The sequence below is a fragment of the Myotis myotis genome, unplaced genomic scaffold, assembly GCF_014108235.1.
Source record: "Myotis myotis isolate mMyoMyo1 unplaced genomic scaffold, mMyoMyo1.p scaffold_m19_p_2, whole genome shotgun sequence".
NCBI classification, from domain to species: domain Eukaryota; kingdom Metazoa; phylum Chordata; class Mammalia; order Chiroptera; family Vespertilionidae; genus Myotis; species Myotis myotis.
This window is the reverse complement of record NW_023416324.1, coordinates 22,448,104-22,471,128: the sequence shown is the minus strand read 5'-3', so window position 1 is coordinate 22,471,128 and position 23,025 is coordinate 22,448,104. Positions and strand designations below refer to the sequence as shown.

Genomic DNA, 23,025 nt, shown 5'->3' with positions numbered 1-23,025 from the left:
CATAGCAAGACTACAAAATATTCTAGCTAAATCCAAGTGGCTGGCTTCATTGCTTTCATAAAAATCATCACTCCTGGTAAATTCATGTCAGCATGTGAAACTCACCACATTCCTTGAATGACAGTCCCTAATTCCTAGCTTATAATCCATCTAATTACTTCAGATCTATTACTGCCACTCTGAGTGTTCACCTTTTCTTTAAACACCCAGATCCTCTGTCAGCCACTTCTACTAAATGACAACCCGGCTTTTATTTCTCTAGACATACCTTAGGTCTGTCATGATGTCTAGCATACTAAAATCCATTTTAGGAAAAATATAAAAGTAAACATTAGGCAGTGGTGGGTCATCAGAGAACCTAGTTTGGAAAACTAGTATAGGACTTTACTAGTAGAAGGTCAGGAGTCCCTATGCTAGAAGGAAGAGATGAATCTTTATCATGTGCCTTCCAGAACACCCAGTACATTCCTACTAGAATCCCTTCTAGACGCTCTTAAATAAATTAATAGGTTACAAATAGGAAGCTTTCCATAGAAGAAATTTTTTTTTCTGAGAAACCTTTTGTTAAAAGGTAAAATATTAAGAAAAAAATAAAGGGCATCTTTATTTCTGTGAAAATATGCCAAAACCAGTACTGAGGAGGTTGAGGTACCCTTTTTCTAAAATGCTAAAGTAAAAATCCATGTTTCGGCTAGAGGGGATCAATGGGGAAAAAAGGAGGCATCTGTAATACTTTCAACAAATAAAGATAAATTAAAAAAGAAATAGTGTCCTGATATTAAATTGAAACTAAAATGGCAGCACCCTTTGTTATCATGATATTTCATGTTCTTAATCTTATTTAGAAAAAAAAAAAAAAGAGAGTGGGGTAGGGGGTCTAACACTAGCCTTGAAACTTGTTCATCTCCTTATTGTTTAGTGCAGTAACTGTCAGACTCTACTTAAATAAATATAGCAGCTACAGTATTATAAATGTATGGTCCTCAATGCCAGTAACTTGCTACTATAATATAATAACATGTAACAGCAATTTACACAGACTCATTTGCTATCCAGAGTAGTATAATTAAACTCCCAACTTTTCTTCACATGAAAATCAATTATACCAGCTGCTGGCACTGACATTTTGAAGTCACTCCTACATCACAGAAAACAGCATTCATCATATAGTTAGTGAGCAAGGGCAGGAACAGAAAGGTCGCTGTTCAGTTTCATGGCCATTAAATTTGAACAACCTTCTTTAAAAAATGAAAAAGATCAGGAATTCTACACCAGAAATGCAATAATTAAAACAAAAATCAAAAAGTTATTTGTCTCTTAGTCTTCTATCTTAAAACTCTTAAGTACAAGGTTTCTTGTAATTAAGTTTGACATACTAATTTGTTAGTAAGCATAGTAAGCAAAGTAAAAATATACTATACATACTTTTTCAAGTTAACCAACCTTAAACTATTAATGTTGAAACTGTAAGAAACCCTAAAAAAGAACTCACTTCAAAGGTAAAGGTTTATATTTAAAAAAATTTTTTCCCTTTGTAAAAGTCCTTCCAAATAAATTTAAATTATGGGCTTCACTCTAGCGCAAGTGAAATTAAGTAACTGAAAATTAGGTAAAGCAGGAAATAAGAATAGAACACAGTTCTTCCCTGGGCCCTAAAGTTTCCCACATGAATCTGTGTAACTCCCATTGATAAATGAAGATGTTTTCTCATACCGAGCAAGCACACAACAATCAAGTTTTTACCATCTAGAAAACACTATTTTCTTCTCTTGCCCATGTTCCTGACTACTATATTTAGTAAAATTTCAATGTAAAAAACCCTAAACACCTTGCTTTATAGGTATTTTTTGGAGGAGAGCAGGGAGGGTTGGGAGAAAAAATGTATATACTATACAAATACTACCTCGTGTAAAGAGCTTTGAAACAGTTGTAAATTGCATTTCAGACACATCAATATAATAAACATACAAAATACAGTACTTTCTTAGTTTTCTGGTAGAAGGACAAAAGATTCCATAGCTACTGGAGGACATGGGCTCAGATTTTAGGCTCAAAATACAGTAAGTTGGCAATTAAGAGTAGATTACAGGTAAGGGAGAAACTATAGAGCTAATCCATTCGTTTTCATAAACAGATGGAATTTTGAAAGGTTAACAACAATGCCCATTGAAAACAATCTGTAATATTTATACTCTAAACCAGTGCAAAAAAAAATTAAAATGCAGATTTCATGTGTTACAAAGTGCAAAGCTCCCCTGAAACCAATGTTACTGGTGAACTTGGTACAGCTTAATGGTACTTTTTAATATCTTAAAGTGAAATCAATAAAACAAAAGTTTTGCAAAACTTTCCCCCACATTTCAGTGATTTAACTCATTTAAAATAATCCAAGCCCTAACTTCCTTTGTTACCATAACCCTAATTTTAAAAGGAAAGTTACATGTGATAAAATAGCAAAATTTAAAAAAAAGTATCACATCTTCCTGATTCATTTTAATAAATGAAAATGGGCACCTAAGCAGTATGATTCTTCAATAAACATGATTTATCTCCAAAGAATTTAAATACCTTCTAAATCCTAATCTATTCATGATCATTTCTTAAATTAAAGTTCAATTTTATTTTTAATATTTAAGGTCAGATTCATTTAGGATATTAATTTCCTTCATTTTCATTATGATTTTTAAAGACATGCTTTAGACTTGAAAATTATAAAACTTTCCTTCTGAAATTAAGGCTGTATTACTTTGCTCTTTTAAAATCATGTATGTGCCTGCTTCTCCCACTATCTGTGGTAAAGATGTCAAATAGCTTTCCTTTAAAACTGCTTATTGCACTAAAAGATAGCAAAAACAAATTGTTAGTTCTTAAAATAAACATGATTATATTTCTATAAAAGATGTTGCCAATACAGTTCTATAATTGTTAAAGCACTATTCTAATAAATATAAAAGAAAAGGAAGCTATGCTTCAAAATACATACATATATGTTTATATATATACACACACACACACATATATATATAAAAATATATATATGGAAATCACATTAATGTATGAGAGGCAGCAAGTAAAATAGCAAAAAAAAAAAAAAATTTTTAAAAACCTCAACCCCTTCTTTTTCTTCATCCAATTTCAGAGGCCTCACCCTACAGAGTTCCAATCATTTAAAATATTTACTCTTCGTAAAAGCTTCAAAAATTTCCATGTATAACCCATAGAAACAGAAGGAGAATACGTATCACTCATAGAAAGAGTTATAACTTCTGACAGGGTTTTATATTTATAGCAGCTTTAACAAACTCACTAGAGAAGAAAGAACAGTTTAGGTTGCTACTGCTTATGTATACATTGCACAAATGGCAAATATAAGTTCAGAGCAAGAGGGGACAGACACAGACTCTCATAAAAACACACACACAATAATTTTGCTTCTTAAGAAAGCAATATCAAGAGTTGAGGACTCATAATTGTGTATGAATCAAGAGACAGGAGTAGGTGTGCAAAATAAAAACAAAAGTCTAGTTTGCCATGCTTCATATTCAAATGAACCAGATACATGAACATTTGAGTATCACTGGTAGCATTAAGGAAAAAAAATGTAGGTGATGAGGCAAGTGAGGTGGAGCAAGAAATAAAAGTGGTGGTGAGAGGATAATAAAAGGGAAAGAAATTTCCCAGTGGAATGAACTATAAAATATATACAAAGAACATATATATCTATTATCAATGCAGATCCAGATATATATGCATATGAAGTATACATGTATACACTTAAAGTATACACAGATACTTTACAAGAATACACGAATGCACATTAATTTTGTTGCACACATAATTGTGAGCAATCACTGATTATTCATGTAGGTGTGTTTTTTTAAAACCATTATTCACCTTTTTCTTTCTTTCTTTTCCTTTTTCTTTTTTTTTTTTTGCAAAGATAGTTGTGCTGCCAAGCAACTTGAGGTAAAGGCATTAAAAGGGTTACACTACAAGAAAGTGAAAACAAAACAATGGCGATACTTCCTACAGGAGACCGCACAAAAAAGCAGTTGGCTGGTTTCATATTGCATAATGGTGCTGTGTCCCTTGATAAAGGAAACAATCTTCCTTGTATCATCATAAAAATCAGACCCTGGTCCCCACAGTGTTGGTTTCTGTATGGCTGGAGGCATCCCCACTCAATGGACTCCACTGGAAACATATGGTGTATGTCAATTCATCTTTCAATTGTTCATCTCAGAGAATATTCTTGAACTTTTTAAGCAAAGTACATTGTGCGTAAGGTATCTTGGTGAATCTGTACAGCCTTGGCAAGAGCTTGTGGATCTCGCCCATTGCTCTGTCCTGAAACGTGACTTCCTTCAGCACTGTAAGAGAATTGGCAATGAACACACAAACAAACCCTATCCTGATGTAATAATTCTGAACACTATTATTTGTTGTAGAAAATTTCACAAATATTTTTAGGAATAGAGGCTGGTATAATCTTACATGTCTATCACCCAGCTTCAATAATTAACTCATGGTCAATTTTACTTCTCTCACTTGCTCAGGATTATTTAGAAGCAAATCTAAGACATCCTATAATTTTGTTGGTATATATCACTTTTATCATCAACAATCTTTCCCTTGAGTTAATCTGATAAAGCAAGTAAGTCACTGTATCATTCTATTACTAATAAGCGTAGACTGCACATTTTAATGGGAACCCTCATCTCGGGTAGTCAGTTCTGACTATCACTGCTTTTCATATGACCACTGACTCCTCTAGTAGGTCATGGAACTTTAATTCTAAATGGCAGTTCTTTATGGCAAATAGAGAGCCACATACTTATATGGAACCACATATTTACATGGAAACAAAGAAATGTCCCAAGAAAATCCTAATATGTAGGCCATATGTGAATTTGGGTAAAAATCTGTATTTGTTACGCTTTTATATTACCTGTCATGTTCTTTGTCTACGAGATGATATCTGGCTCTGAATGCCACCAGGTGAGCATAATACGCAGGTGCAGGTATAGAAACAGATCGTGTACAGCGCACATAAGTGTGGCAGAGCTGGTAAGTTAGCAGCTGAAGTTCATCTGCAGTAAAGCAGTTATCATCCCATAAAACATGGTAGTGTGAAGGACGGCTGGTACCCTATAGAGAAGGCAATGACATATTCTGTTGATTTCTAAACTTCTAAATAAATATTTAGCATAGACGAAGTTATACAAAAAGTCAGCTTTCTACAACAGTAAAACATATTCTGATTTAATAATGGACTAAGAAACATTTAGTTGGTTCTGGATGTACATCCAAAAAAAGTGAAAGCAGGGACTTGAACAGTTATTATACACCTATGCTCAAAAGCAGCATTAGCCCAAAGATGGAAGCAACCCAAGTGTCCATTAATAGATGAATGGATAAACAATATGTGGTATATACATTTAATGGAATATTATCATTCAGGCTTAAAAAGGAAGAAAAGTCTGACACATACTACAACATGGATGAACCTTGCTGACATTATGCTAAATGAAATACACCAGTTACAAAAAGACAAATATTATATGATTCACTGATATAAGGTACCTGGAGTAGTCAAATTCATGGAGATAGAAAGTAGAATGGTGAGGCTGGAGAAAGGGGGAATGAGGGGTTAGTGTTTAATAGGGACACAGTGTCAGGAAAGATGAAAAAATTCTTCAGATAGATGGTGACAGAGCTGCATAACAATGTGAATGTAATTAATGCACTGGAATTGTATACTTAAATATGATTAAAATGCTAATTGTATGTTATGTATATTTTACCAATGTAAAAACACCAGAACATTTACTTGAGCTTTTATGTATTAGTTACTATGTTAGGTAATATGGACTCAAAGAAAAACAAAGTAAAACATTTCCTTTCTTTTGGAAAACATAATTTGTAAAGGACTAGAGGAGACAGGGCATCTACAATTATAAAACAACTAATAAGTGGCTATAAGACGTGGCACTTAATTCTGTATGAGAATACCAAGGCAAGTAATTGTGGAAGTAAGCCTTGGTTCTTCACCAAGTGGGGAATGAGTGAGATTTGGCCTTTATGTTGAGGTTAGTGAGGAGACACTAGAACGAACCACTTTACCGAAAGCACAGGGGGCATAATTCCTGGTGTATTTGGGGAATGGCTACCAGACCAGTATGAACAGAGTCTGGCACAGGAAGGGAAAAAGATGAAGATGAAAAGAACATTTGGAATCAGACTGAATGACATACTTAAGAATTGCGGCGAAAGCATTATTTTTATTTTTTTTTTACAGTTTTTAGGTGTGATGAGATTGGGGTTTTCTAAAAGTAACATCAGCAATAATATGGAGGATGGATTAGAAACGGGAAGAGACTAAAAGCAAAAAGAGCAGTTAGGAGGCTGTTGCATTAATTCTGGTGTGAGATAATGAAGGTATGAACTAAGGAAAGGGCAGTGGCAAAGGTGTAAAGGAGAAAGATTAGCTCATACTTTAACAAATATTTGTTTGTTAGACACTGTGCAAGATTTTGGGGATAAAACTCAAATTATTATCAAATATACCCCTCAAATTACAGGTTTATAATGCCTATATAATGTATTATACATTCACACACATTCAATCTTAGGTAATAGCTCACTATATGCCATGTCCTGTATAAAGTGCCAGGCACACAGTAATGAATAAGACACATTCCAGAGATGAGGCAGGTAATGTATACATATAATTATCAGAAATTGGGCTATAAGGAGAATTAAAGTTTTTGGTTAAGTACATTGGGGAAATATTCCTGTCTTGAAGATTCATTTGCATTATCAGTAATATCCACAAGTTCTAAAGTAAAATAATCTTAATCTTATTCTTTTTTTTTTTTTTTTATATGTGTTTTCCGATGATCTTAGGCGACCCTTGTGAAAGGGTTGTTTTTTTTTCTTAATCTTATTCTTAATCTTAATCTTATTTCCAAAATTTATTGAACAGAGAAATCCTTTTTTCTCTTCTGGTATTTATAGCAGTAGTGTTTCTTGGTATACATGGTAAATATGTACTCTAATAATATAGATTTTTATCTCCAGAAGGTCCTTTTAACTTTATTTTTAACTACCCTCCATGAAAATGTACAACATCGATTGTAAAGAGGAGCAGGTATAAGTACATAAATAAATGAGTGGGACAAGAATTTTAAAGCTGTAAGAATGAAACTGGGGTTAATGTATGTGAGATGTAGCCTATCTAATAATAGAGAAACATGGTAATTAACCGTAACTTCGCTACCCTTCCCATAGGGTGATATGCAAATTAACTGCCAACCAAGATGGCAGCCGGCAGCCAGGCAGCTGAAGTGAACAGGAGGCTTGCTTGCTCCAGTGATGGAGGAAGCCAAGGTTCCCCGCCTGCCACTGCCGGCCTCTGAGCTGCACTCTAAGAAACAATGTTGCAAATATAGAAGCTAAACAAACCCCAGAAACCTGCTTTCAGCCAGCCGGCCTCAGAGCTGGAGCTGCAACAGTGTTTCAATTATAGAAGCCAAACAAACCCAGATACCTGCTTTCAGCAGCCGAGGTCTCAGAGCTGGAGCCGAGCCTCAGAGCTAAAGCCGGCTCTCAGCTCCAGTGACAGCCATAGAAGGTAAATAAATCCCAGAATAAAAAAAAACAAAAAGAAAAAAAGGAGAGGTTGGGAGCTTCAGTCACCCGCCAGCCTGAAAACGGCCCTCAGCCCCTCACCCAGACTGGCCAGGCACCCAAGCGGGACACCCACCCTGATCCGGGACACCCTTCAGGGCAAACCAGCCGGCCCCCACCGTGCACCAGGCCTCTATCCTATATAGTAAAAGGGTAATATGAAAACTGACCCTAACAGCAGAATGACGGAATGACTGGTCACTATGACACACACTGACCACCAGGGGGCAGACTCTCAATGCAGGAGCTGCCCTCTGGTGGTCAGTGCGCTCTCACAGAGGGGAGCTCTGCTCAGCCACAAGCCAGGCTGATGGCTGCTAGTACAGCGGTGGTGGTGGGAGCCTCTCCTGCCTCCTCAGCAGCGCTAAGGATGTCTGACTACAGTTTAGGCCTGCTCCCCGCTGGCAAGTGGACATCCCCCGAGGGCTGCCGGCTGCCAGAGGGATTTCTGATTGCCATCTTAGGCCCAATCCCCCCCGGGGAGCGGGCCTAAGCCAGCAGGTGGTCATCCCCTGAGGGCTCCCAGACTGCGAGAGGGCACAGGCCAGGCTGAGACACCCCCCTCTCCGCTGAGTGCACAAATTTTTGTGAACCGGGCCTCTAGTATGTATATAAAGCTTTAAAATACAGCTATACAGTAAGGTACATCTTCCAGAAATTTCTACTTTAATCAATTGCTAGCAGCCTAAAACAGTTTTGGGGTACATTCTCTCAGACATCTAGGAATACAGATTCATTCTCTGATGCTGGGATGTTTAAGAAGCACTGAATTAAATAGACATAAGTCCCTCTTAAAGTAAGAAAGGGGAAGACGTTTACTTACTGAAAAATTCATCTAATTTTATGTGGAAACAATTTGGAGTGCATAAAAGGTTATTTTCCCTTTTTCTGACATTAAAAAAATATATACATAATAATGGGAGTTCCTGAATTAAAACATTTCATCCAAAGTGTAGGCTTACCTGTATTCCAGCATGACTACAGAGGTAAAAATCAAACTCATATGGGTGTGTAATGTCTGTATCAACTGTTGTTCCAGCTGGGATATTGCCACTTCTTCCAACCTGGATTTGTTTGGTCAAAGTTTAAACAAAAATGACAAATGTAAACAATGTGTCTGAAGGCACTTTTAAAAATGTATAAATATATAGGGTGATCCCACAATTCACTACTTTCAGCTTGATATATTACTTAAGCAGGCATTAAGAGCAGACCTTATTCTAGTCCTGGTTCCTATTCTTAAATGTTGCTGAAAGTGAGAGATGATAAACAACAAAGAGTTATTAGTCTCTACTATATGCTTAGCTGGTAGTGGATCCCAGTATGGGTGGAAGACCTAAACATTTTTTTTTTCAAGTTACATTAAGTGCTTTAAATTTATGATACCTGTGCATAGCCGGTACTCTCTAATGTGACCAGCCATCACTGGTAACCCATCATGTTCCAAGCTGCCCCCTGGTGGTCAGTGCATATCAGAGCAAGCAATCGAATTACTAGTCTTCCGGTCAAACTCCCAAGGGGACACTTAGCATTATTAGCCTTTTATATATATAGATGATCTCTAATCTACAAGGTGTCCCAAAAAATGTATACATGCTTTAACAGCTGATTGCTAGTAAATGAAAATAAAATGTATCCAAATAAACACTGCCTTTATAATTATTCAAAGTGTGTACTAGTATATATATATTTTTGGGATACCCTACATTATCAGTAGTATTTAGAGCAAAACTAAAAGAGAAGCAAATAAATGGAGGACTGGCATAAACTAAACATCAGGTGCCAGTAATCATTAAATTTAACTTAGTTTTTCCCTATTCTACTTTTTTTAAAAAAATATATTTCTTTATTGATTTCAGAGAGGAAGGGAGAAGTAGAGAGATAGAAACATCAATGATGAGAGAGAATCATTGATTGGCTGCCTCCTGCACACCCACTACTGGGGATCGAGCCCGCAACCCAGGCATGTGCCCTTGGCTGGGATCGAACCTGGGACCCTTCAGTCCCCAGGCTGACGCTCTATCCACTGAGCCAAGCCGGCTAAGGCCCTATTCCTACTTTTAAAGAAACATTTGATTTTCTAGGTGCAGAAATATACCTAGCAATTTGGGGTCAAAGGCCTTTAACAATCTGGCCATAATAAAACTATCACTACTGCTATTAAAGAGGTGATATTTCACTGTGAGAAGGGGTATACCACCTGGAGACAGAATGCCTGATTTGAATCCTAGCTCTACTAATTACCAGCTTTATAACCATGGGAGGTTATTTAACTGCCATGTGACAGTTTCCTCCTGTAGAAAATGGGGATAATAGTATCTCATAGCGTTGTTTACGAAGATCAAGTGAGTCCAATTTATAAAAAGTACCTCAAACAATACCAACTATTATTCTTTTTCTCTATCATTAGCAGCATCACCACCACACATGATAACTAGCTAACCTTTATGAGTGCTAAGTATATGCCAAGCACCATTATTAGTGCATTACATATTTTAAGTTATTTAGTCCTCTCAACAATCCAAATAAGGTAAATATTAATATGACCCAAACCTTGTTAAGAAAGATACAGGCACAGCAGTGTTAAGCTACTTGCCCGAACTTACATAGTGAGAGTAACCAAAGACCAAATATACACCAAAGATAAGACACACTCTTCTCTCTCTCTCAGTCTTTTCTACTGAACCTTTTCCCAAGGGGACACAGACACTAGTAATCTTAGATTTCTCTGTTACAAGGTTAGCAGGATGGGGGGCAGAGCACTGGAAATGATAGTAAGACTGCTACTTGCCTATGTTACACACAGACCAGAAGACCTATTTCCCCTCAGGTATTTATACCACCTTCCCCTTCCTAATTATAAAAATACATCTACACAATGGAATTCTATGGTGCTGTAAAAAAGAAGGAATTCTTACCATTTGCAACAGCATGGATGGAACTAGAGAGCATTATGCTAAGTGAAATAAGCCAGTCAGAGAAAGATAAATATCACATGATCTCACCCATTTGGGGAATATCATGAACAACATAAACTGCTGAACAAAAATAGAACCAAAGACATAAAAGCATCGAATAGACTGTACAACCTATAAGGGAAGGCCGGGAATGAAGGGATAAGAGATCAACCAAAGGACTTGTATGCATGCATATGAGCAAAACCAATGGACACAGACAGTGGGGGTGGGGGTGTGAGGGCTTGTGCTTGGGGGAGGAGGTGGCAGGGGAGAGGTCAATGGGGGGAAAAAGGAGACCCATGTAATACTTTAAACAATAAAGAATTAAAAAAAGAGAGAAAGAAATCACCTTACCATTCCTATCTAGCTATTTTGAAAAATCAGGAATGAGTATGAGTATTTGATCATTGAATATGATCAAATTCTTCTACAATGCTTATGAAATAATAGTACTTTTTAATACTTTAATTTTGCTGTGATACATTTTACTCATTTTCAGAAATAAAGATAATTTGATCATCAAAATATTACATAGTCACATTATAAAATACAGAAGGGAGACAACCAAGATGGCGGCATAGGTTAACACCTGAACTTGCTGCTGCGCACAACCACATTAAAACTACAACTAAAAGGAAAGAGAAAAGCGCATTAAGTCCGGTAGGAGGTGCAGAGGTGTGGAGATGTGGAGGTAGGGAGGCACACACGAAAGGGGCTGGCAGCTGGGTATGCTGTTGTCTTTTTCAATCGGGAGGGAGATAAAAGCTCCCGACTGCTCTGAACTCCAGTTCTGGGTGAGAATCTGGGGACCCAGACTCATGCGGGAAGAAACTGGACTGTCTGGCATCAGGCTGGAATGTGAGGGCAGCTTTCTCGCAGAGGTGCTTGTAGAGGTCATTGTCCCTGCACGGGGCTGCGGGACATAGAGACCCTGGGACCTCTCTGAGGCAGAGCAGATTGGCAGCCATTGCTATTTGCTCTGCCATGGTGATTCCCTGAGACCCTGCCCCACCCAATTTACAACCCCACCCAAGCTATGTGCAGAGACTTTTGCATATGAATGGCCTGGCCTTTCTCCGCCTAAAAACCTGTCAAACTGCAGCTGGGTCAGAGAACCCCAGAGCTTCCAAAAGAAGGCCTAAGGCTCGTAGGCAGCTTGCATTGCTTCACAGCTGTGCCTCATCTGGGCACCTCCAAAGCCCAAACAAAGAGGAGGAATCTGCAGATCTCTCTGTAGCTCCTGCTGGGTGGCCTCAGGCAGTGGCTGACTTTGCACCTCCTTGGAGATCCAAGAGCCAATGTACCCAGTGGTCAGAGTGAGACCATCCAGATTACAACTCTTCACATCCATAAGAGACACACTCAGGGGGCAGACTCAGTGAGCATCAAAGCCCCACTGAAGCAAGTCCTGCCCCATAAGGGTGTCTCCAGCATAGAAATTCTCCCATTGTAGACCCAACTGGTCCTCACAGCCAATTGGCCTGGAGGTCAATTCCTCTCAGTGATACCAACAGCAATAAAGGCTTAACTACAACAAGACTGTGCACACAGCCCACAAAGGGGTGCACCAAGAGTGTCCACCTCAGGCAACTGGGGAGGCTGAGCAACTGGGCCCTATAGGACACCTAGCACAGAAAACCATTCTATCAACACAGGGAGGCAGCCAAAATGAGGAGACAAAGAAACAGGTCACAAATGAAAGAAATGGAGAAAAGCAAACTACTGGATATAGTTCAAAACCACGGTTATAAGGTTACTCAAGAATCTTCTAGAAACCTCCGAGAAATATAGTGAGAACCTCAAGGATATGAAAAAGGACCAATTAGAAATTAAGCGTATACTGACGGAAATAAAGAATAATATACAGAGATCCAACAGCAGACTAGAGGATCCCAAGAATCAAGTCAAAGATTTGAGATACCAAGAAGCAAAAAACACCCAACTGGAAAAGCAAAAGGAAAAAAAGAATACAAAAATATGAAGATAGTGCAAGGAACCTCTGGGACAACTTCAAGCGTACCAACATCAGAATTATAGGGGTGCCAGAAGAAGAGAGAGAGCAAGATATTGAAAACCTATTTGAAGAAATAATGACAGAAAACTTCCCCTACCTGGTGACAGAAACAGACTTACAAATCCAGGAAGCACAGTGAACCCCAAACAAAAGGAATCCAAAGAGGACCACACCAAAACACATCATAATTAAAATGCCAAGGGCCAAAAGACAAAGAGAGAATCTTAAAAGCAGCAAGAGAAAAACAGTTAGTTACCTACAAGAGAGTACCCATATGACTGTCAGCTGATTTCTCAACAGAAACTATGCAGGCCAGAAGGGAGTGGCAAGAACTATTTGAAGTGATGAACAGCAAGAACCTACAACCAAGATTATTCTACCCAGCAAAGCTATCATTTAGAATTGAAGGTCAGATAAAGAGCTTCACAGATAAGAAAAAGCTAAAGGAGTTCATCACTGCCAAACCAGTATTATATGAAATGCTGAAGGGTATTCTTTAAGAAGAGGAAGAAGAAAAAGGTAAAGATAAAAATTATGAACAACAAAGTGACAACAAATACATATCTATCAACAAATGAATCTAAAAATCAAGTGAAGCCCTAACTGGTTTGGCTCAGTGGATAAAGCGTCGGCCTGTGGACTTAAGTGTCCCGGGTTTGATTCCAGTCAAGGGCATGTACCTTGGTTGAAGGCACATCCCCAGTACGGGGTGTGCAGGAGGCAGCTGATCAATGCTTCTTTCTCATCGATGTTTCTAACTCTCTATCCCTCTCCCTTCCTCTCTGTAAAAAATCAATAAAATATATATATAAAAAAAATCAAGTGAATAAAAAATCTGACGAACAGAATAAACTGGTGAATAGAATAGAATCAGGGGCATAGAAAGGAAGTGGACTGACAATTCTCAGGAGCAAGGGGGTGTGGAGGGTGCGGGAAGAGACTGGACAAAAATCATACACCTATGGACGAGGACAGAGGGAGGGGTGGGCTGGGAACTGGGTGGAGGGGAGCTATGGGGGGGAAAAGAGGAACAGCTGTAATAATCTGTACAATAAAGATTAAAAATAAATAAATTCTATTTCACCTTAAAAAAAAATACAGAAAATAATTTTGTGAATTTTAAAGGAGGCATTGTTTAAAAGTTAGTTTGCAAGAATTTCCACTAATCACTCTAGACCAGGGGTGGACAAACTTTTTGACTCGAGGGCCACAATGGGTCCTTAAACTGGACCAGAGGGCCGGAACAAAAGCATGGATGGAGTGTTTGTGTGAACTAATATAAATTCAAAGTAAACATGATTACATAAAAGGGTATGGTCTTTTTTTTTTTTTTAGTTTTATTCATTTCAAACGGGCCGTAGTTTGCCCACGGCTGCTCTAGACAGTCCCTCGCTTTTAAAAAAGTTAATTTTTACAAGATATTTTAAAAGAGAATGTACCTTTTTTCTTTTGAACATTTAAGGGACATACAAATAGGCAGGAAAAAATTTAAAATTATGAGTTTCTTCACAACAAAAAAAAGTATTAATGGGATTTTGAACATTTGGAATGTTACTAGAATTTCTAAAGTTAAAAATTTTAAATAATTAACCTAATTTTGATGCTTCTATACTCATAATCTGCTTTGCTGAAATCTACTACTATGTATTAGAAACTTTGCTGTTGGCAAAGAGTCTTTGTTAAGTGCTCTACAAACTATGTTAGATAAGCCTGGCTTATGTTAGTATTACAAAAGATGTGATTACCCTTTCTGTCCGATCAGCACAAAATAATCGAGTGTGATGTCTCTTCTGAACTACAATGTAGGTTATTCCAGGTTGATAGTCCTTCTCCAAACTGATGCAGGCTTCTCGAATTGCTAGTAGTTCATAATATAATACCTAGAGAAGATGAAATGGAAAGACTTGACATAGCCATTCTCTTACACAAACTTCAAAGTAAGATAATTATTTAGTCTCAGTATTTCTTAATGTCATCACTTACAGCTAAATATACCTCTCTATTTCATCTTAATTATTATCAGAGTATGGTCTTAATAATCAAGGCTTATACATCCATAGTAAACATTTTAAAAGGAAGCATCAAATTTTGATTCTGGGAACTCTCAACTTAATTAAGGTTTCTAACTTCAGAACTAGACACCATATTATATACACAGTATTTGATTTAACCATAGTATGATGAGATCCCAGGCAACCAACCTGCCTAAATTGTCCCTCTGAAACACCATCCCGATAAAAGATGATACGAGTAGGTTTGAACCGAGTTGACTTATAAAATTGAATGAGAAGTTCTCGGACCATGGAGGCCAAGTCCTGGATGATCTCCTGTCGGGGTCTCTGAACTCGTACTGTAGCACAGTATCTGCTTGGGTGGGCATCCATACTACCTACAACCTAAGTTGGAAAAGTAAAGAAAAATAGAAAATTAGGATAATCAAGACTACATGATTATGAATTTACTGCAATTAAAAAATTGAAAGAAAGTACATGGATTTCATTTAAATCTGTATTTTACTATAACCTTACTATTTACCACTGTTCATTTGGAGGGTAATAAAAAACAGATAATTCCCAGTGAAGAACAGAATAAAAGACCCAGTATACGGTCAAAAATTATTTTCCTGTAAGAAAGACTGCACTTTACATTTAACAATTAGATTCTAATTTTGAGATGTTGCTGATACCTAATGATTAGTAAGGGGAAAAAAGAGACAAAAAGACATACATAAAGAGAATAAGAGAAAGAAGATAAGTAAAAAAGAGGACACATGAAAACCCTTGATTTCTCTTTATATCTTTTACACTTTAGCAAACCACCCCAGAGGCCATACTGAAGACTCTGGCATCATCTTAGGACTGCTATGCTTTATAAATTTTAAAAGAATTTTACTTCTATTACTGCAATGTCCTAGACCAGAAGGCTTGAATCCATGGTCAAGTATTCCTGCGTTGTATTTGTGTTTTTTGTCTGGTCCTAAGAGAAGCTAATCTTGGTTTTGAGAGTAGCTATCTGAATTTTCTATGTTGTATCTTGTTTAATACTGTTATGTGTTTGGAGCAGAGGGAACTTTGAAGCATGAACTTGTAAGTTCACCATGACTATAGTCACTTACAGACCTACTGAAGCATGATCTCTGGAACCTGAATATTTTAAAAATGTTTAAACATCATTCTAGGCTGAGAACCAGCTTATGGTAACTGTGCCTCCAGTTTCTCTCTCTTCCAGGGTAGTAGTTATACCAAAGTCATGCTTCAAAAATGGAACTCTGCAGTGCACTCAATGTTCAATGCAGCATTATTTACAGTAGCCAAGACATGGAAACAACATGTCCATCAATGGATGATTGTTACTATCATTTTCAAAGATAAGTAAGGTTTATTGGATTGTTAAAACTTCAAAATTATGTAGATTATTATACTAGATAATAAAAATATAAAAAATCTTACAGCTTAATTTCTAAAATTCATTAAGTATGCCTAAAATATGTTCACACTTTCAAAAAAAATTTTTTTTTTTAACGTTCTAATGTAAGAATTTGCGTTCACTCAAAATGTTGGTAGTTGTTAAAATCAAGTAATGTGCCCTAACTGGTTTGGCTCAGTGGATAGAGCGTCGGCCTGCAGACTGAAGGGTCCCAGGTTCAATTCTGGTCAAGGGCATGTACCTTGGTTGCAGGCACATCCCCATAGGGGGTGTGCAGGAGGCAGCTGATCGATGTTTCTCTCTCATCCATGTTTCTAACTCTCCATCCCTCTCCCTTCCTCTCTGTAAAAAAATCAATAAAAAATATATTTTAAAAAAATCAAGTGCCCTGACTGGTTTGGCTCAGTGGATAGAGTGTCGGCCTGCGGACTGAAGGGTCCCGGGTTCGATTCCGGTCAAGGGCATGTACCTTGGTTGTGGGCACATCCCCAGTAGGGAGTGTGCGGGAGGCAGCGGATCGGTGTTTCTCTCTCATTGATGTTTCTAACTCTCTCTTTCCCTTCCTCTCTGTAAAATATCAATAAGATATATTAAAAAATATATATTTAAAAAAAAAAATCAAGTAATGTTCAAGTTGGGTAAAATATCATATGGCTTTCTCTAGTTTAAGAAATACACTTAAAAGAATGGACATGGAAAAATTGTAAGTATAGAAGTGGGCAAACCTATAGTAGGCAGATGTTAAAAGTAGGACTAAGGCAAAGAATTTAGGTCAAAGTATTAAACTGGACAAAGGTGGGAGATATTTATATTGAAAAAAGTGCAACCCACCAATCTTATATGTAATTCATCTTTCTGTATCAAAGACAGTACTGAGATATGTAAGCAAACTTTTTGAATTACAAAGTAACTGAAATATACAATCATGGAGAGATCAAATAGACAAATTAAAGTAGGGAATAAAATAAAGATTTGAGCAATATCATTAATAAACTTGGTTTAATATGGAACTTGTAGCCCTCAAACCAGAGCAAAATCATTCTTCTCAAAAAATCCAAAGAACCTATGAAAGTTGACTTTTTCTCTATCCTATATAATAAAAGAGTAATATGCAAATCAACTGAACGGTGGAATGACCAGTCACTATGACGCGCACTGACCACCAAGGGGCAGATGCTCAATGCAGGAGCCGCCCCCTGGTGGTCAGTGCGCTTCCACAGGGGGAACGCCACTCAGCCAGAAGCTGGCTCACAGCTGGCCAGTGCAGCGGTGGTAGCGGGAGCCTCTCCCACCTCGGTGGCAGCGCTAAGGATGTCCGACTGACAGCTTAGGCCTGCTCCCCAAGCCATCAGTTGGACATCCCCCAATAGCTCCTGGGAAGCCAGAGGGATGTCTAACTGCCAGCTTAGGCTCGATCCCCCGGGGAGTGGGCCTAAACAGGCAGGTGGACATCCCTTGAGGGGTCCCGGACTGCGAGAGAGCACAGGCCAGGTTGAGGGACCCTCTTGAGTGCATGAATTTTCGTGCACTGGGCCTCTAGTATATTTATAAAAGTGGTTTCAAAAAAATATCATTAAAATTAAAAAAGTTGAAATCAAATAATCCTTTAAACTTTAGATAAGATAAATCAGCTTAATGACACTCACAGCAGCAATAGAAGGCTTCTTTCCATCACCAGCTGGTGGATGAGTGACATCTGCTCCCAAAAAGATCACTGGTTGCTGGAACACAGAAGGTCTTAAACACATTTTTTAAAAGAGTTAGATAATTCATTTTTTTCATTATCCATTTATCTGTTTCACACTACTGTAACACAACTGCAAGTTGCTGACACAGCACTGAGAAGGTCCTATATCGACAGCTTCATAGGCCTGAAATATTGACAGCTTTATTCTCTTAGTTCATGAATCCCTGGCCAATGAAGTAAAAGCTGTCCCAGTAGGTCTATCCAATGTCTTATTCAGAGCAGTTTTCTGCCTTAAGTAGTGGTGATGGTGGTTGCAAAGGGAAACTGCTGCCAGCATTCTTCATAATAAGCATAAAATGCTAGACTTCCTCATATTAATCCACCATTTTGTATCGATCTTTCTTTAATGTACTTATATTTTAAGCTTATGTAATCTCTCAAGGCAAAAAAAGATAATTAAACTATACACTGAGAGGGACTATGGGAGTTTACTACTCTCCCTCCCATGGCCAAAAATATAAATTTGAGTAACATATAATTAACAGTTATAAAGTAGTTAGTTCATTTTATCTCTGCAACTATATCCTTCAAGTGATTATTTCTTAGTTCTTGGGCTTGTTGATAACATTCTATATTCATCTCACTTATGAATCTCATCTCATATTTAATAGGAATAGGAAGTAGAGGCAGCAAGGAAAAATAGGGGAAAAGAGCTTTATGTCAAACACACATCCTTATTATAATGCTTATCTGTGTGCATACTGGTCAAGATATTTAAAAAAGCCCTAGCTGCTTCAACTATTAAAAGACACCTGCTGTTCAATTCTCCAAATAACAGCCTCTTCCCCAGTACCTGTTTCTAGGTCATTAGTCTCATACTTCCTAAGAGCTTAGATATGATGGCGATCCACAGTAACATCCATTGTCCCACTGACTGCAGCAGGGGTTGATATGCTTTCTTAACTGATAAAATGAATTGACATCCTCCTTGCCCATCCCCCCACCATCCATTCTTCCCTCATTTCCTCAGTAAATGGGCTTATGACATAAGTTGTAGATGACTAGCAAATAATAAGAAAATTCTGGGCTCTCCAGTAAGAAATAAAGCTCTCTATACTTTCTAGATAGGCAAGAAGTATTTTGCATACTAAATGAAAATGGAAGTGGGTAGGGGTTTTTAAAAGGAAATTTCTTAATCTTGCTAATCCAACTCTTTTAATTCTTTGCCAAAATGTCTCCTCATCTCCCATGGCAGGATTCATCAAAGCTGTTTCTAAACAGATTTTAGATGTGACAATCTATAGAAAAATTAAGCTAAAAAATAATATTTTATCAAGCGATTGGCTTCACTTACCTTTGATGAGGTACAAGAATATTATTGATCCCTCCGAGTTTAACATTTATCTTTAGGCACAGATTTGAGAGAGTTTGAGGGGATGTTTTTATTACATTCTTGACTTGAACACACTGTGTAGCCATACCCAAAAGTGTATCTCCTACACGTTTCACTTCCGCTATGGAACAAATGCAGATACCTCTAGTTAGAAAAAAGGCTGAAATTCACTGAAAATTAAGCTACTGTATTTCTTCACTGTAAATACATTACTGTATTACAGGGCACCAAAAATTACACCAACACTAAAACAATGCTGTTAATAATGTATACAGACAGTCCTCGGGTTACGTTGGACTCGACATACGTTGTTTTGTGGTTACGTTGCCATCTCCCATTTATTTATAAAAAAAAAAAAAGTTCCGTCATTTTGATGTATGTACATATGTGCTTTATGTTTTTTATTATTTATTTACCACAAGTAAAGGTCAGGAATTGTTATCTTTCTTTTAAATTTTTTTTACTGTTTCACTTCATTACTGGTGTGTATGTGCTCCATGTGAGTGACGTAGGTGCTTATGTAGGTGGGTTCCGACGACTTACAGCGAAAATCGCATTCGCGTTACGTGGCACCGTAGGAACAGATCTCCGATATAACCTGAGGACCTATTGTGTTGCTTTGAAGATCAGCTCAAGCATTTACTGATAATTTTTTCAACTGTTTTCTTCTTTGTGTACTAGTAAAAAAGTTTATTTTTATAATCCTGAAAACACAATAACCACAATAACTGATAAACCATGCAGAGAAAAATATAATATATAATCCCTTGTTAGCATTTTACTGTATTCTCTTCAGTAATTTTCTCATTTATATGATTTTAATGCAGTTATAATTCTGATATATTTACAGCTTTCAATCCTATTCTCCAAGATTTAATTTAAAAAATACAGAGGGACTACAGTGTAAAGAATAAAAGGCCCCTGTTCATTTCCCTCTCTCTGCCATTAGAACTACCACAAAGAGTTCAGTGTACTTAACTTCTTACACAAAACACACGGGAAGCATTCTAAAATGAAAACTGAGAACACACTATACATTCTATTTTGCAACTTGTTATTTTCACTTAATAATACAGTATGTTCTGAATCTCAATATATAGGTTGAAGTTATCCTGTTTTTAAATGCCATGAGGTATCTGACCAGTCACACACTGATATATTTTTAGCTTATTTCAGTTCTCATTATTTAAAATGATTCTGTGGATAGTATCCTTGTATATTTATTTTTGTTTGGATGTGTAACTATAGCCTCAGAATATATTTAACACTTTTAAACATGCTAACAAATTGCCTTCCTTAAATACTTATTCATTCATTCAACAAATATTTAATGTGCACCTAATCCATGCTAGTACTGTGCAAGGCTCTGGATATATACAATAGTGAGTTAATAGAGACACTGTTCCTGTCCTCACAAAGCTTATAGTGTAGTCAGAGAAATAGGCATTAATTAATTAAAACCCATAGACCTGTGCAAAACAAAGAATGAACCTTAACAAACTGTGGACAATATGTTAATAATAATTTATCAATATTGGTTCATTAAAAGTACCACACCAAGATAGTATTAATAGGGAAAACTATATATATGCAGGGGAGGGGAGGTATATAGGAACTTTATATTATCTACTCAGTTTGTCTCTAAATCTAAAATTGTTCTAGAAAATAAAATCTAGTTCTTTTCCTCCCTGGCTCCTTGAAGATCAGTCGCCATCATAAATGACACAGTAACTATTTGGACCAGGAAGTTCATGACCAACAAACTACTTCAGCGTAAACAAACGGTCTCTGATATCCTTCACCCTGGGAAGGCAACAGCATCTAAGACAGATACTTGGGATAAACTAGTCAAAATGTATAAGACCATACCAAATGCCATCTTTGTGTTTGGATTCAGAGTTGATTTTAGAGGCGGCAAGGCAACTGGCTTTGGCATGATTTACGATTCTATAGATTTGCAGGACATGGCCTATGTGAGAAGAAGATGCTCTGCCTCATTAGTCAATGAAGAAATACAAGCCCTCGCCAATTTGGTTCAGTGGATAGAGCGTCGGCCTGCAGACTGAAGGTCTGGGGTTCGATTCCAGTCAAGGGCATTTGTTTTTCTGTTTTATGTCTTGTGTCATTTTTTTAGTTTATTAAGTTTTTTTCTTACTGAGTTTATAAATTCTTTTAGTTTAAACCCTTCTGTATTTTGTCACAACTTAAATATATTTTTAATTTTATAACCATCATTTTAAATCACTGTATAATATTTCATCAACATACTATAACTTACTCATATAAAACCAATTCTTAAGTTTTTAAATGTCATTACAAAAGTTTTGTGCATGGAGATTTTTCTTTCTTTTGAACCCATTTTAGAATTAGAAATACTGAATTGTAGACTAAAAACACATTTTATATTTTTTTTATGAGAATGATGCTATCAATTTCTACATTCCCTGCATACTCACAAGTACTAGGTATTATAATATTTAAATACTAGAGGCCTGGTGCACAACATTTGTGCACGGGGGGGGGGGGGGCGCGCCAGGAAGGGTGAAGAGTCTCACAGCCCGGGCTGCACCCTCTTGCAGTCCAGGACCCCTTAGGGGATGTCCACCTACCAGCTTAAGCCCAAACCCTCCTTATTGCCCACCTGCAGCAGAGGCGGGAGAGGCTCCGCCACCGCCGCTGCGCTAGCCAGCAGTGAGCGCAGCTTCTGGCTGAGCGGCACTCCCTTGGTGGGAGCACAGTGACCATCAGGGGGCAGCTCTTGCGTTGAGCGCCTGCCCCCTGGTGGTCAGTGCGTGTCATAGGTGACCGGTCATTCCGCCGTTTGGTCGATTTGCATATTACGCTTTTATTATAGAGGATATTTGCTAATTTAGTAGCATACAATTTTTCTTTTTCTTTTTTTTAACTTTTTACTTACTGATTTTAGTGGGAGGAGAAAAAAAATGTCAATTTGTTGTTCCACTTATTTATGCATTCATTGGTTGATTCTTGTATGTTCCCTGACCAGGGATCACCTGCAACCTTGGCATATCAGGACAATGTTCTAACCAACTTAGCTACCAGGCCTGGGCTAAATTTTAAAATTTTTAAAATTAATTTGTACTTTACTGGTGAAAACTAACGTTTTCTTATATATTTAGTTGTTTCGTTTTTTTCTTGAGAAATTTTGGTTTATATTCCTTGCACATTAATTTAAAAGAATATAATAATTTTTTCCTTTGTTGAACACAATAACATCTATATAAATATTTTAACTAATAATAAACTAGACTTTTATTGTCTCTATTTGCTGCAAATATTTTTCACTTTCTATTGGTTTCCTTTTTAATTTTAGTTACACATTTGTGACATACAGGAATTTTAATTTTTATGTAGTCAAATCTAATAATTTTCCTTTGTGAATTCCATCATTTCTAAGCTTAACTGATTATACTCCATTCAGTAGTTTGAAAATTATACTTTCTTTGTGTTTTTCCATAATTCAATGATTTATATTTAACTTATTAATCACACAAAAGTTTAATTGGTTTATAATAAAAAAGCTAAACTTTACTGAGTTTTTACTATAAGTATTTCTTCTAGGTCATTTACATATGAAAATTTATCTAATCCTTACAACTACCTTGTAGGGATTAGTTATTAGCATCCCAATTTACAGATAAGAAAACTAAGGTTTAAGTAACTTACCTAGATCACACACAGGTACTGTATCTGGCAGTACCTGGGTATTAAGCAGCACAGTCTAACTCCAGAACCATAGTTTGACTCCATAACCACTATATTATACTGATAATCAAGTGATCAATGGCATTAAAAATTTTTTTTTTTTTTAGAGAGAGAAAGGGAGAGGGAGAGCAAT

At 37.0% G+C, this 23,025-nt stretch overlaps 1 protein-coding gene across 5 annotated transcripts in view; it reads right to left on the bottom strand.

Moving 5' to 3' along the window:
• Positions 1-1,930: 1,930 nt before the first annotated feature.
• The window catches only part of LOC118676946 (protein argonaute-3), a 112,842-nt gene continuing 91,747 nt past the window's right edge, over positions 1,931-23,025 (bottom strand). For all 5 annotated transcript variants that reach the window (XM_036351611.1, XM_036351614.1, XM_036351612.1 and 2 more), the window contains 7 exons: positions 19,128-19,287; positions 17,733-17,823; positions 14,862-15,056; positions 14,406-14,540; positions 8,652-8,753; positions 4,949-5,148; positions 1,931-4,370 (listed from right to left, as the gene is read on the bottom strand). In XM_036351611.1, coding sequence (XP_036207504.1) covers positions 4,262-4,370; positions 4,949-5,148; positions 8,652-8,753; positions 14,406-14,540; positions 14,862-15,056; positions 17,733-17,823; positions 19,128-19,287 — 992 coding nt within the window. In that variant the 3' untranslated portion in view covers positions 1,931-4,261. The remainder of the gene's footprint in view (positions 4,371-4,948; positions 5,149-8,651; positions 8,754-14,405; positions 14,541-14,861; positions 15,057-17,732; positions 17,824-19,127; positions 19,288-23,025) is intronic.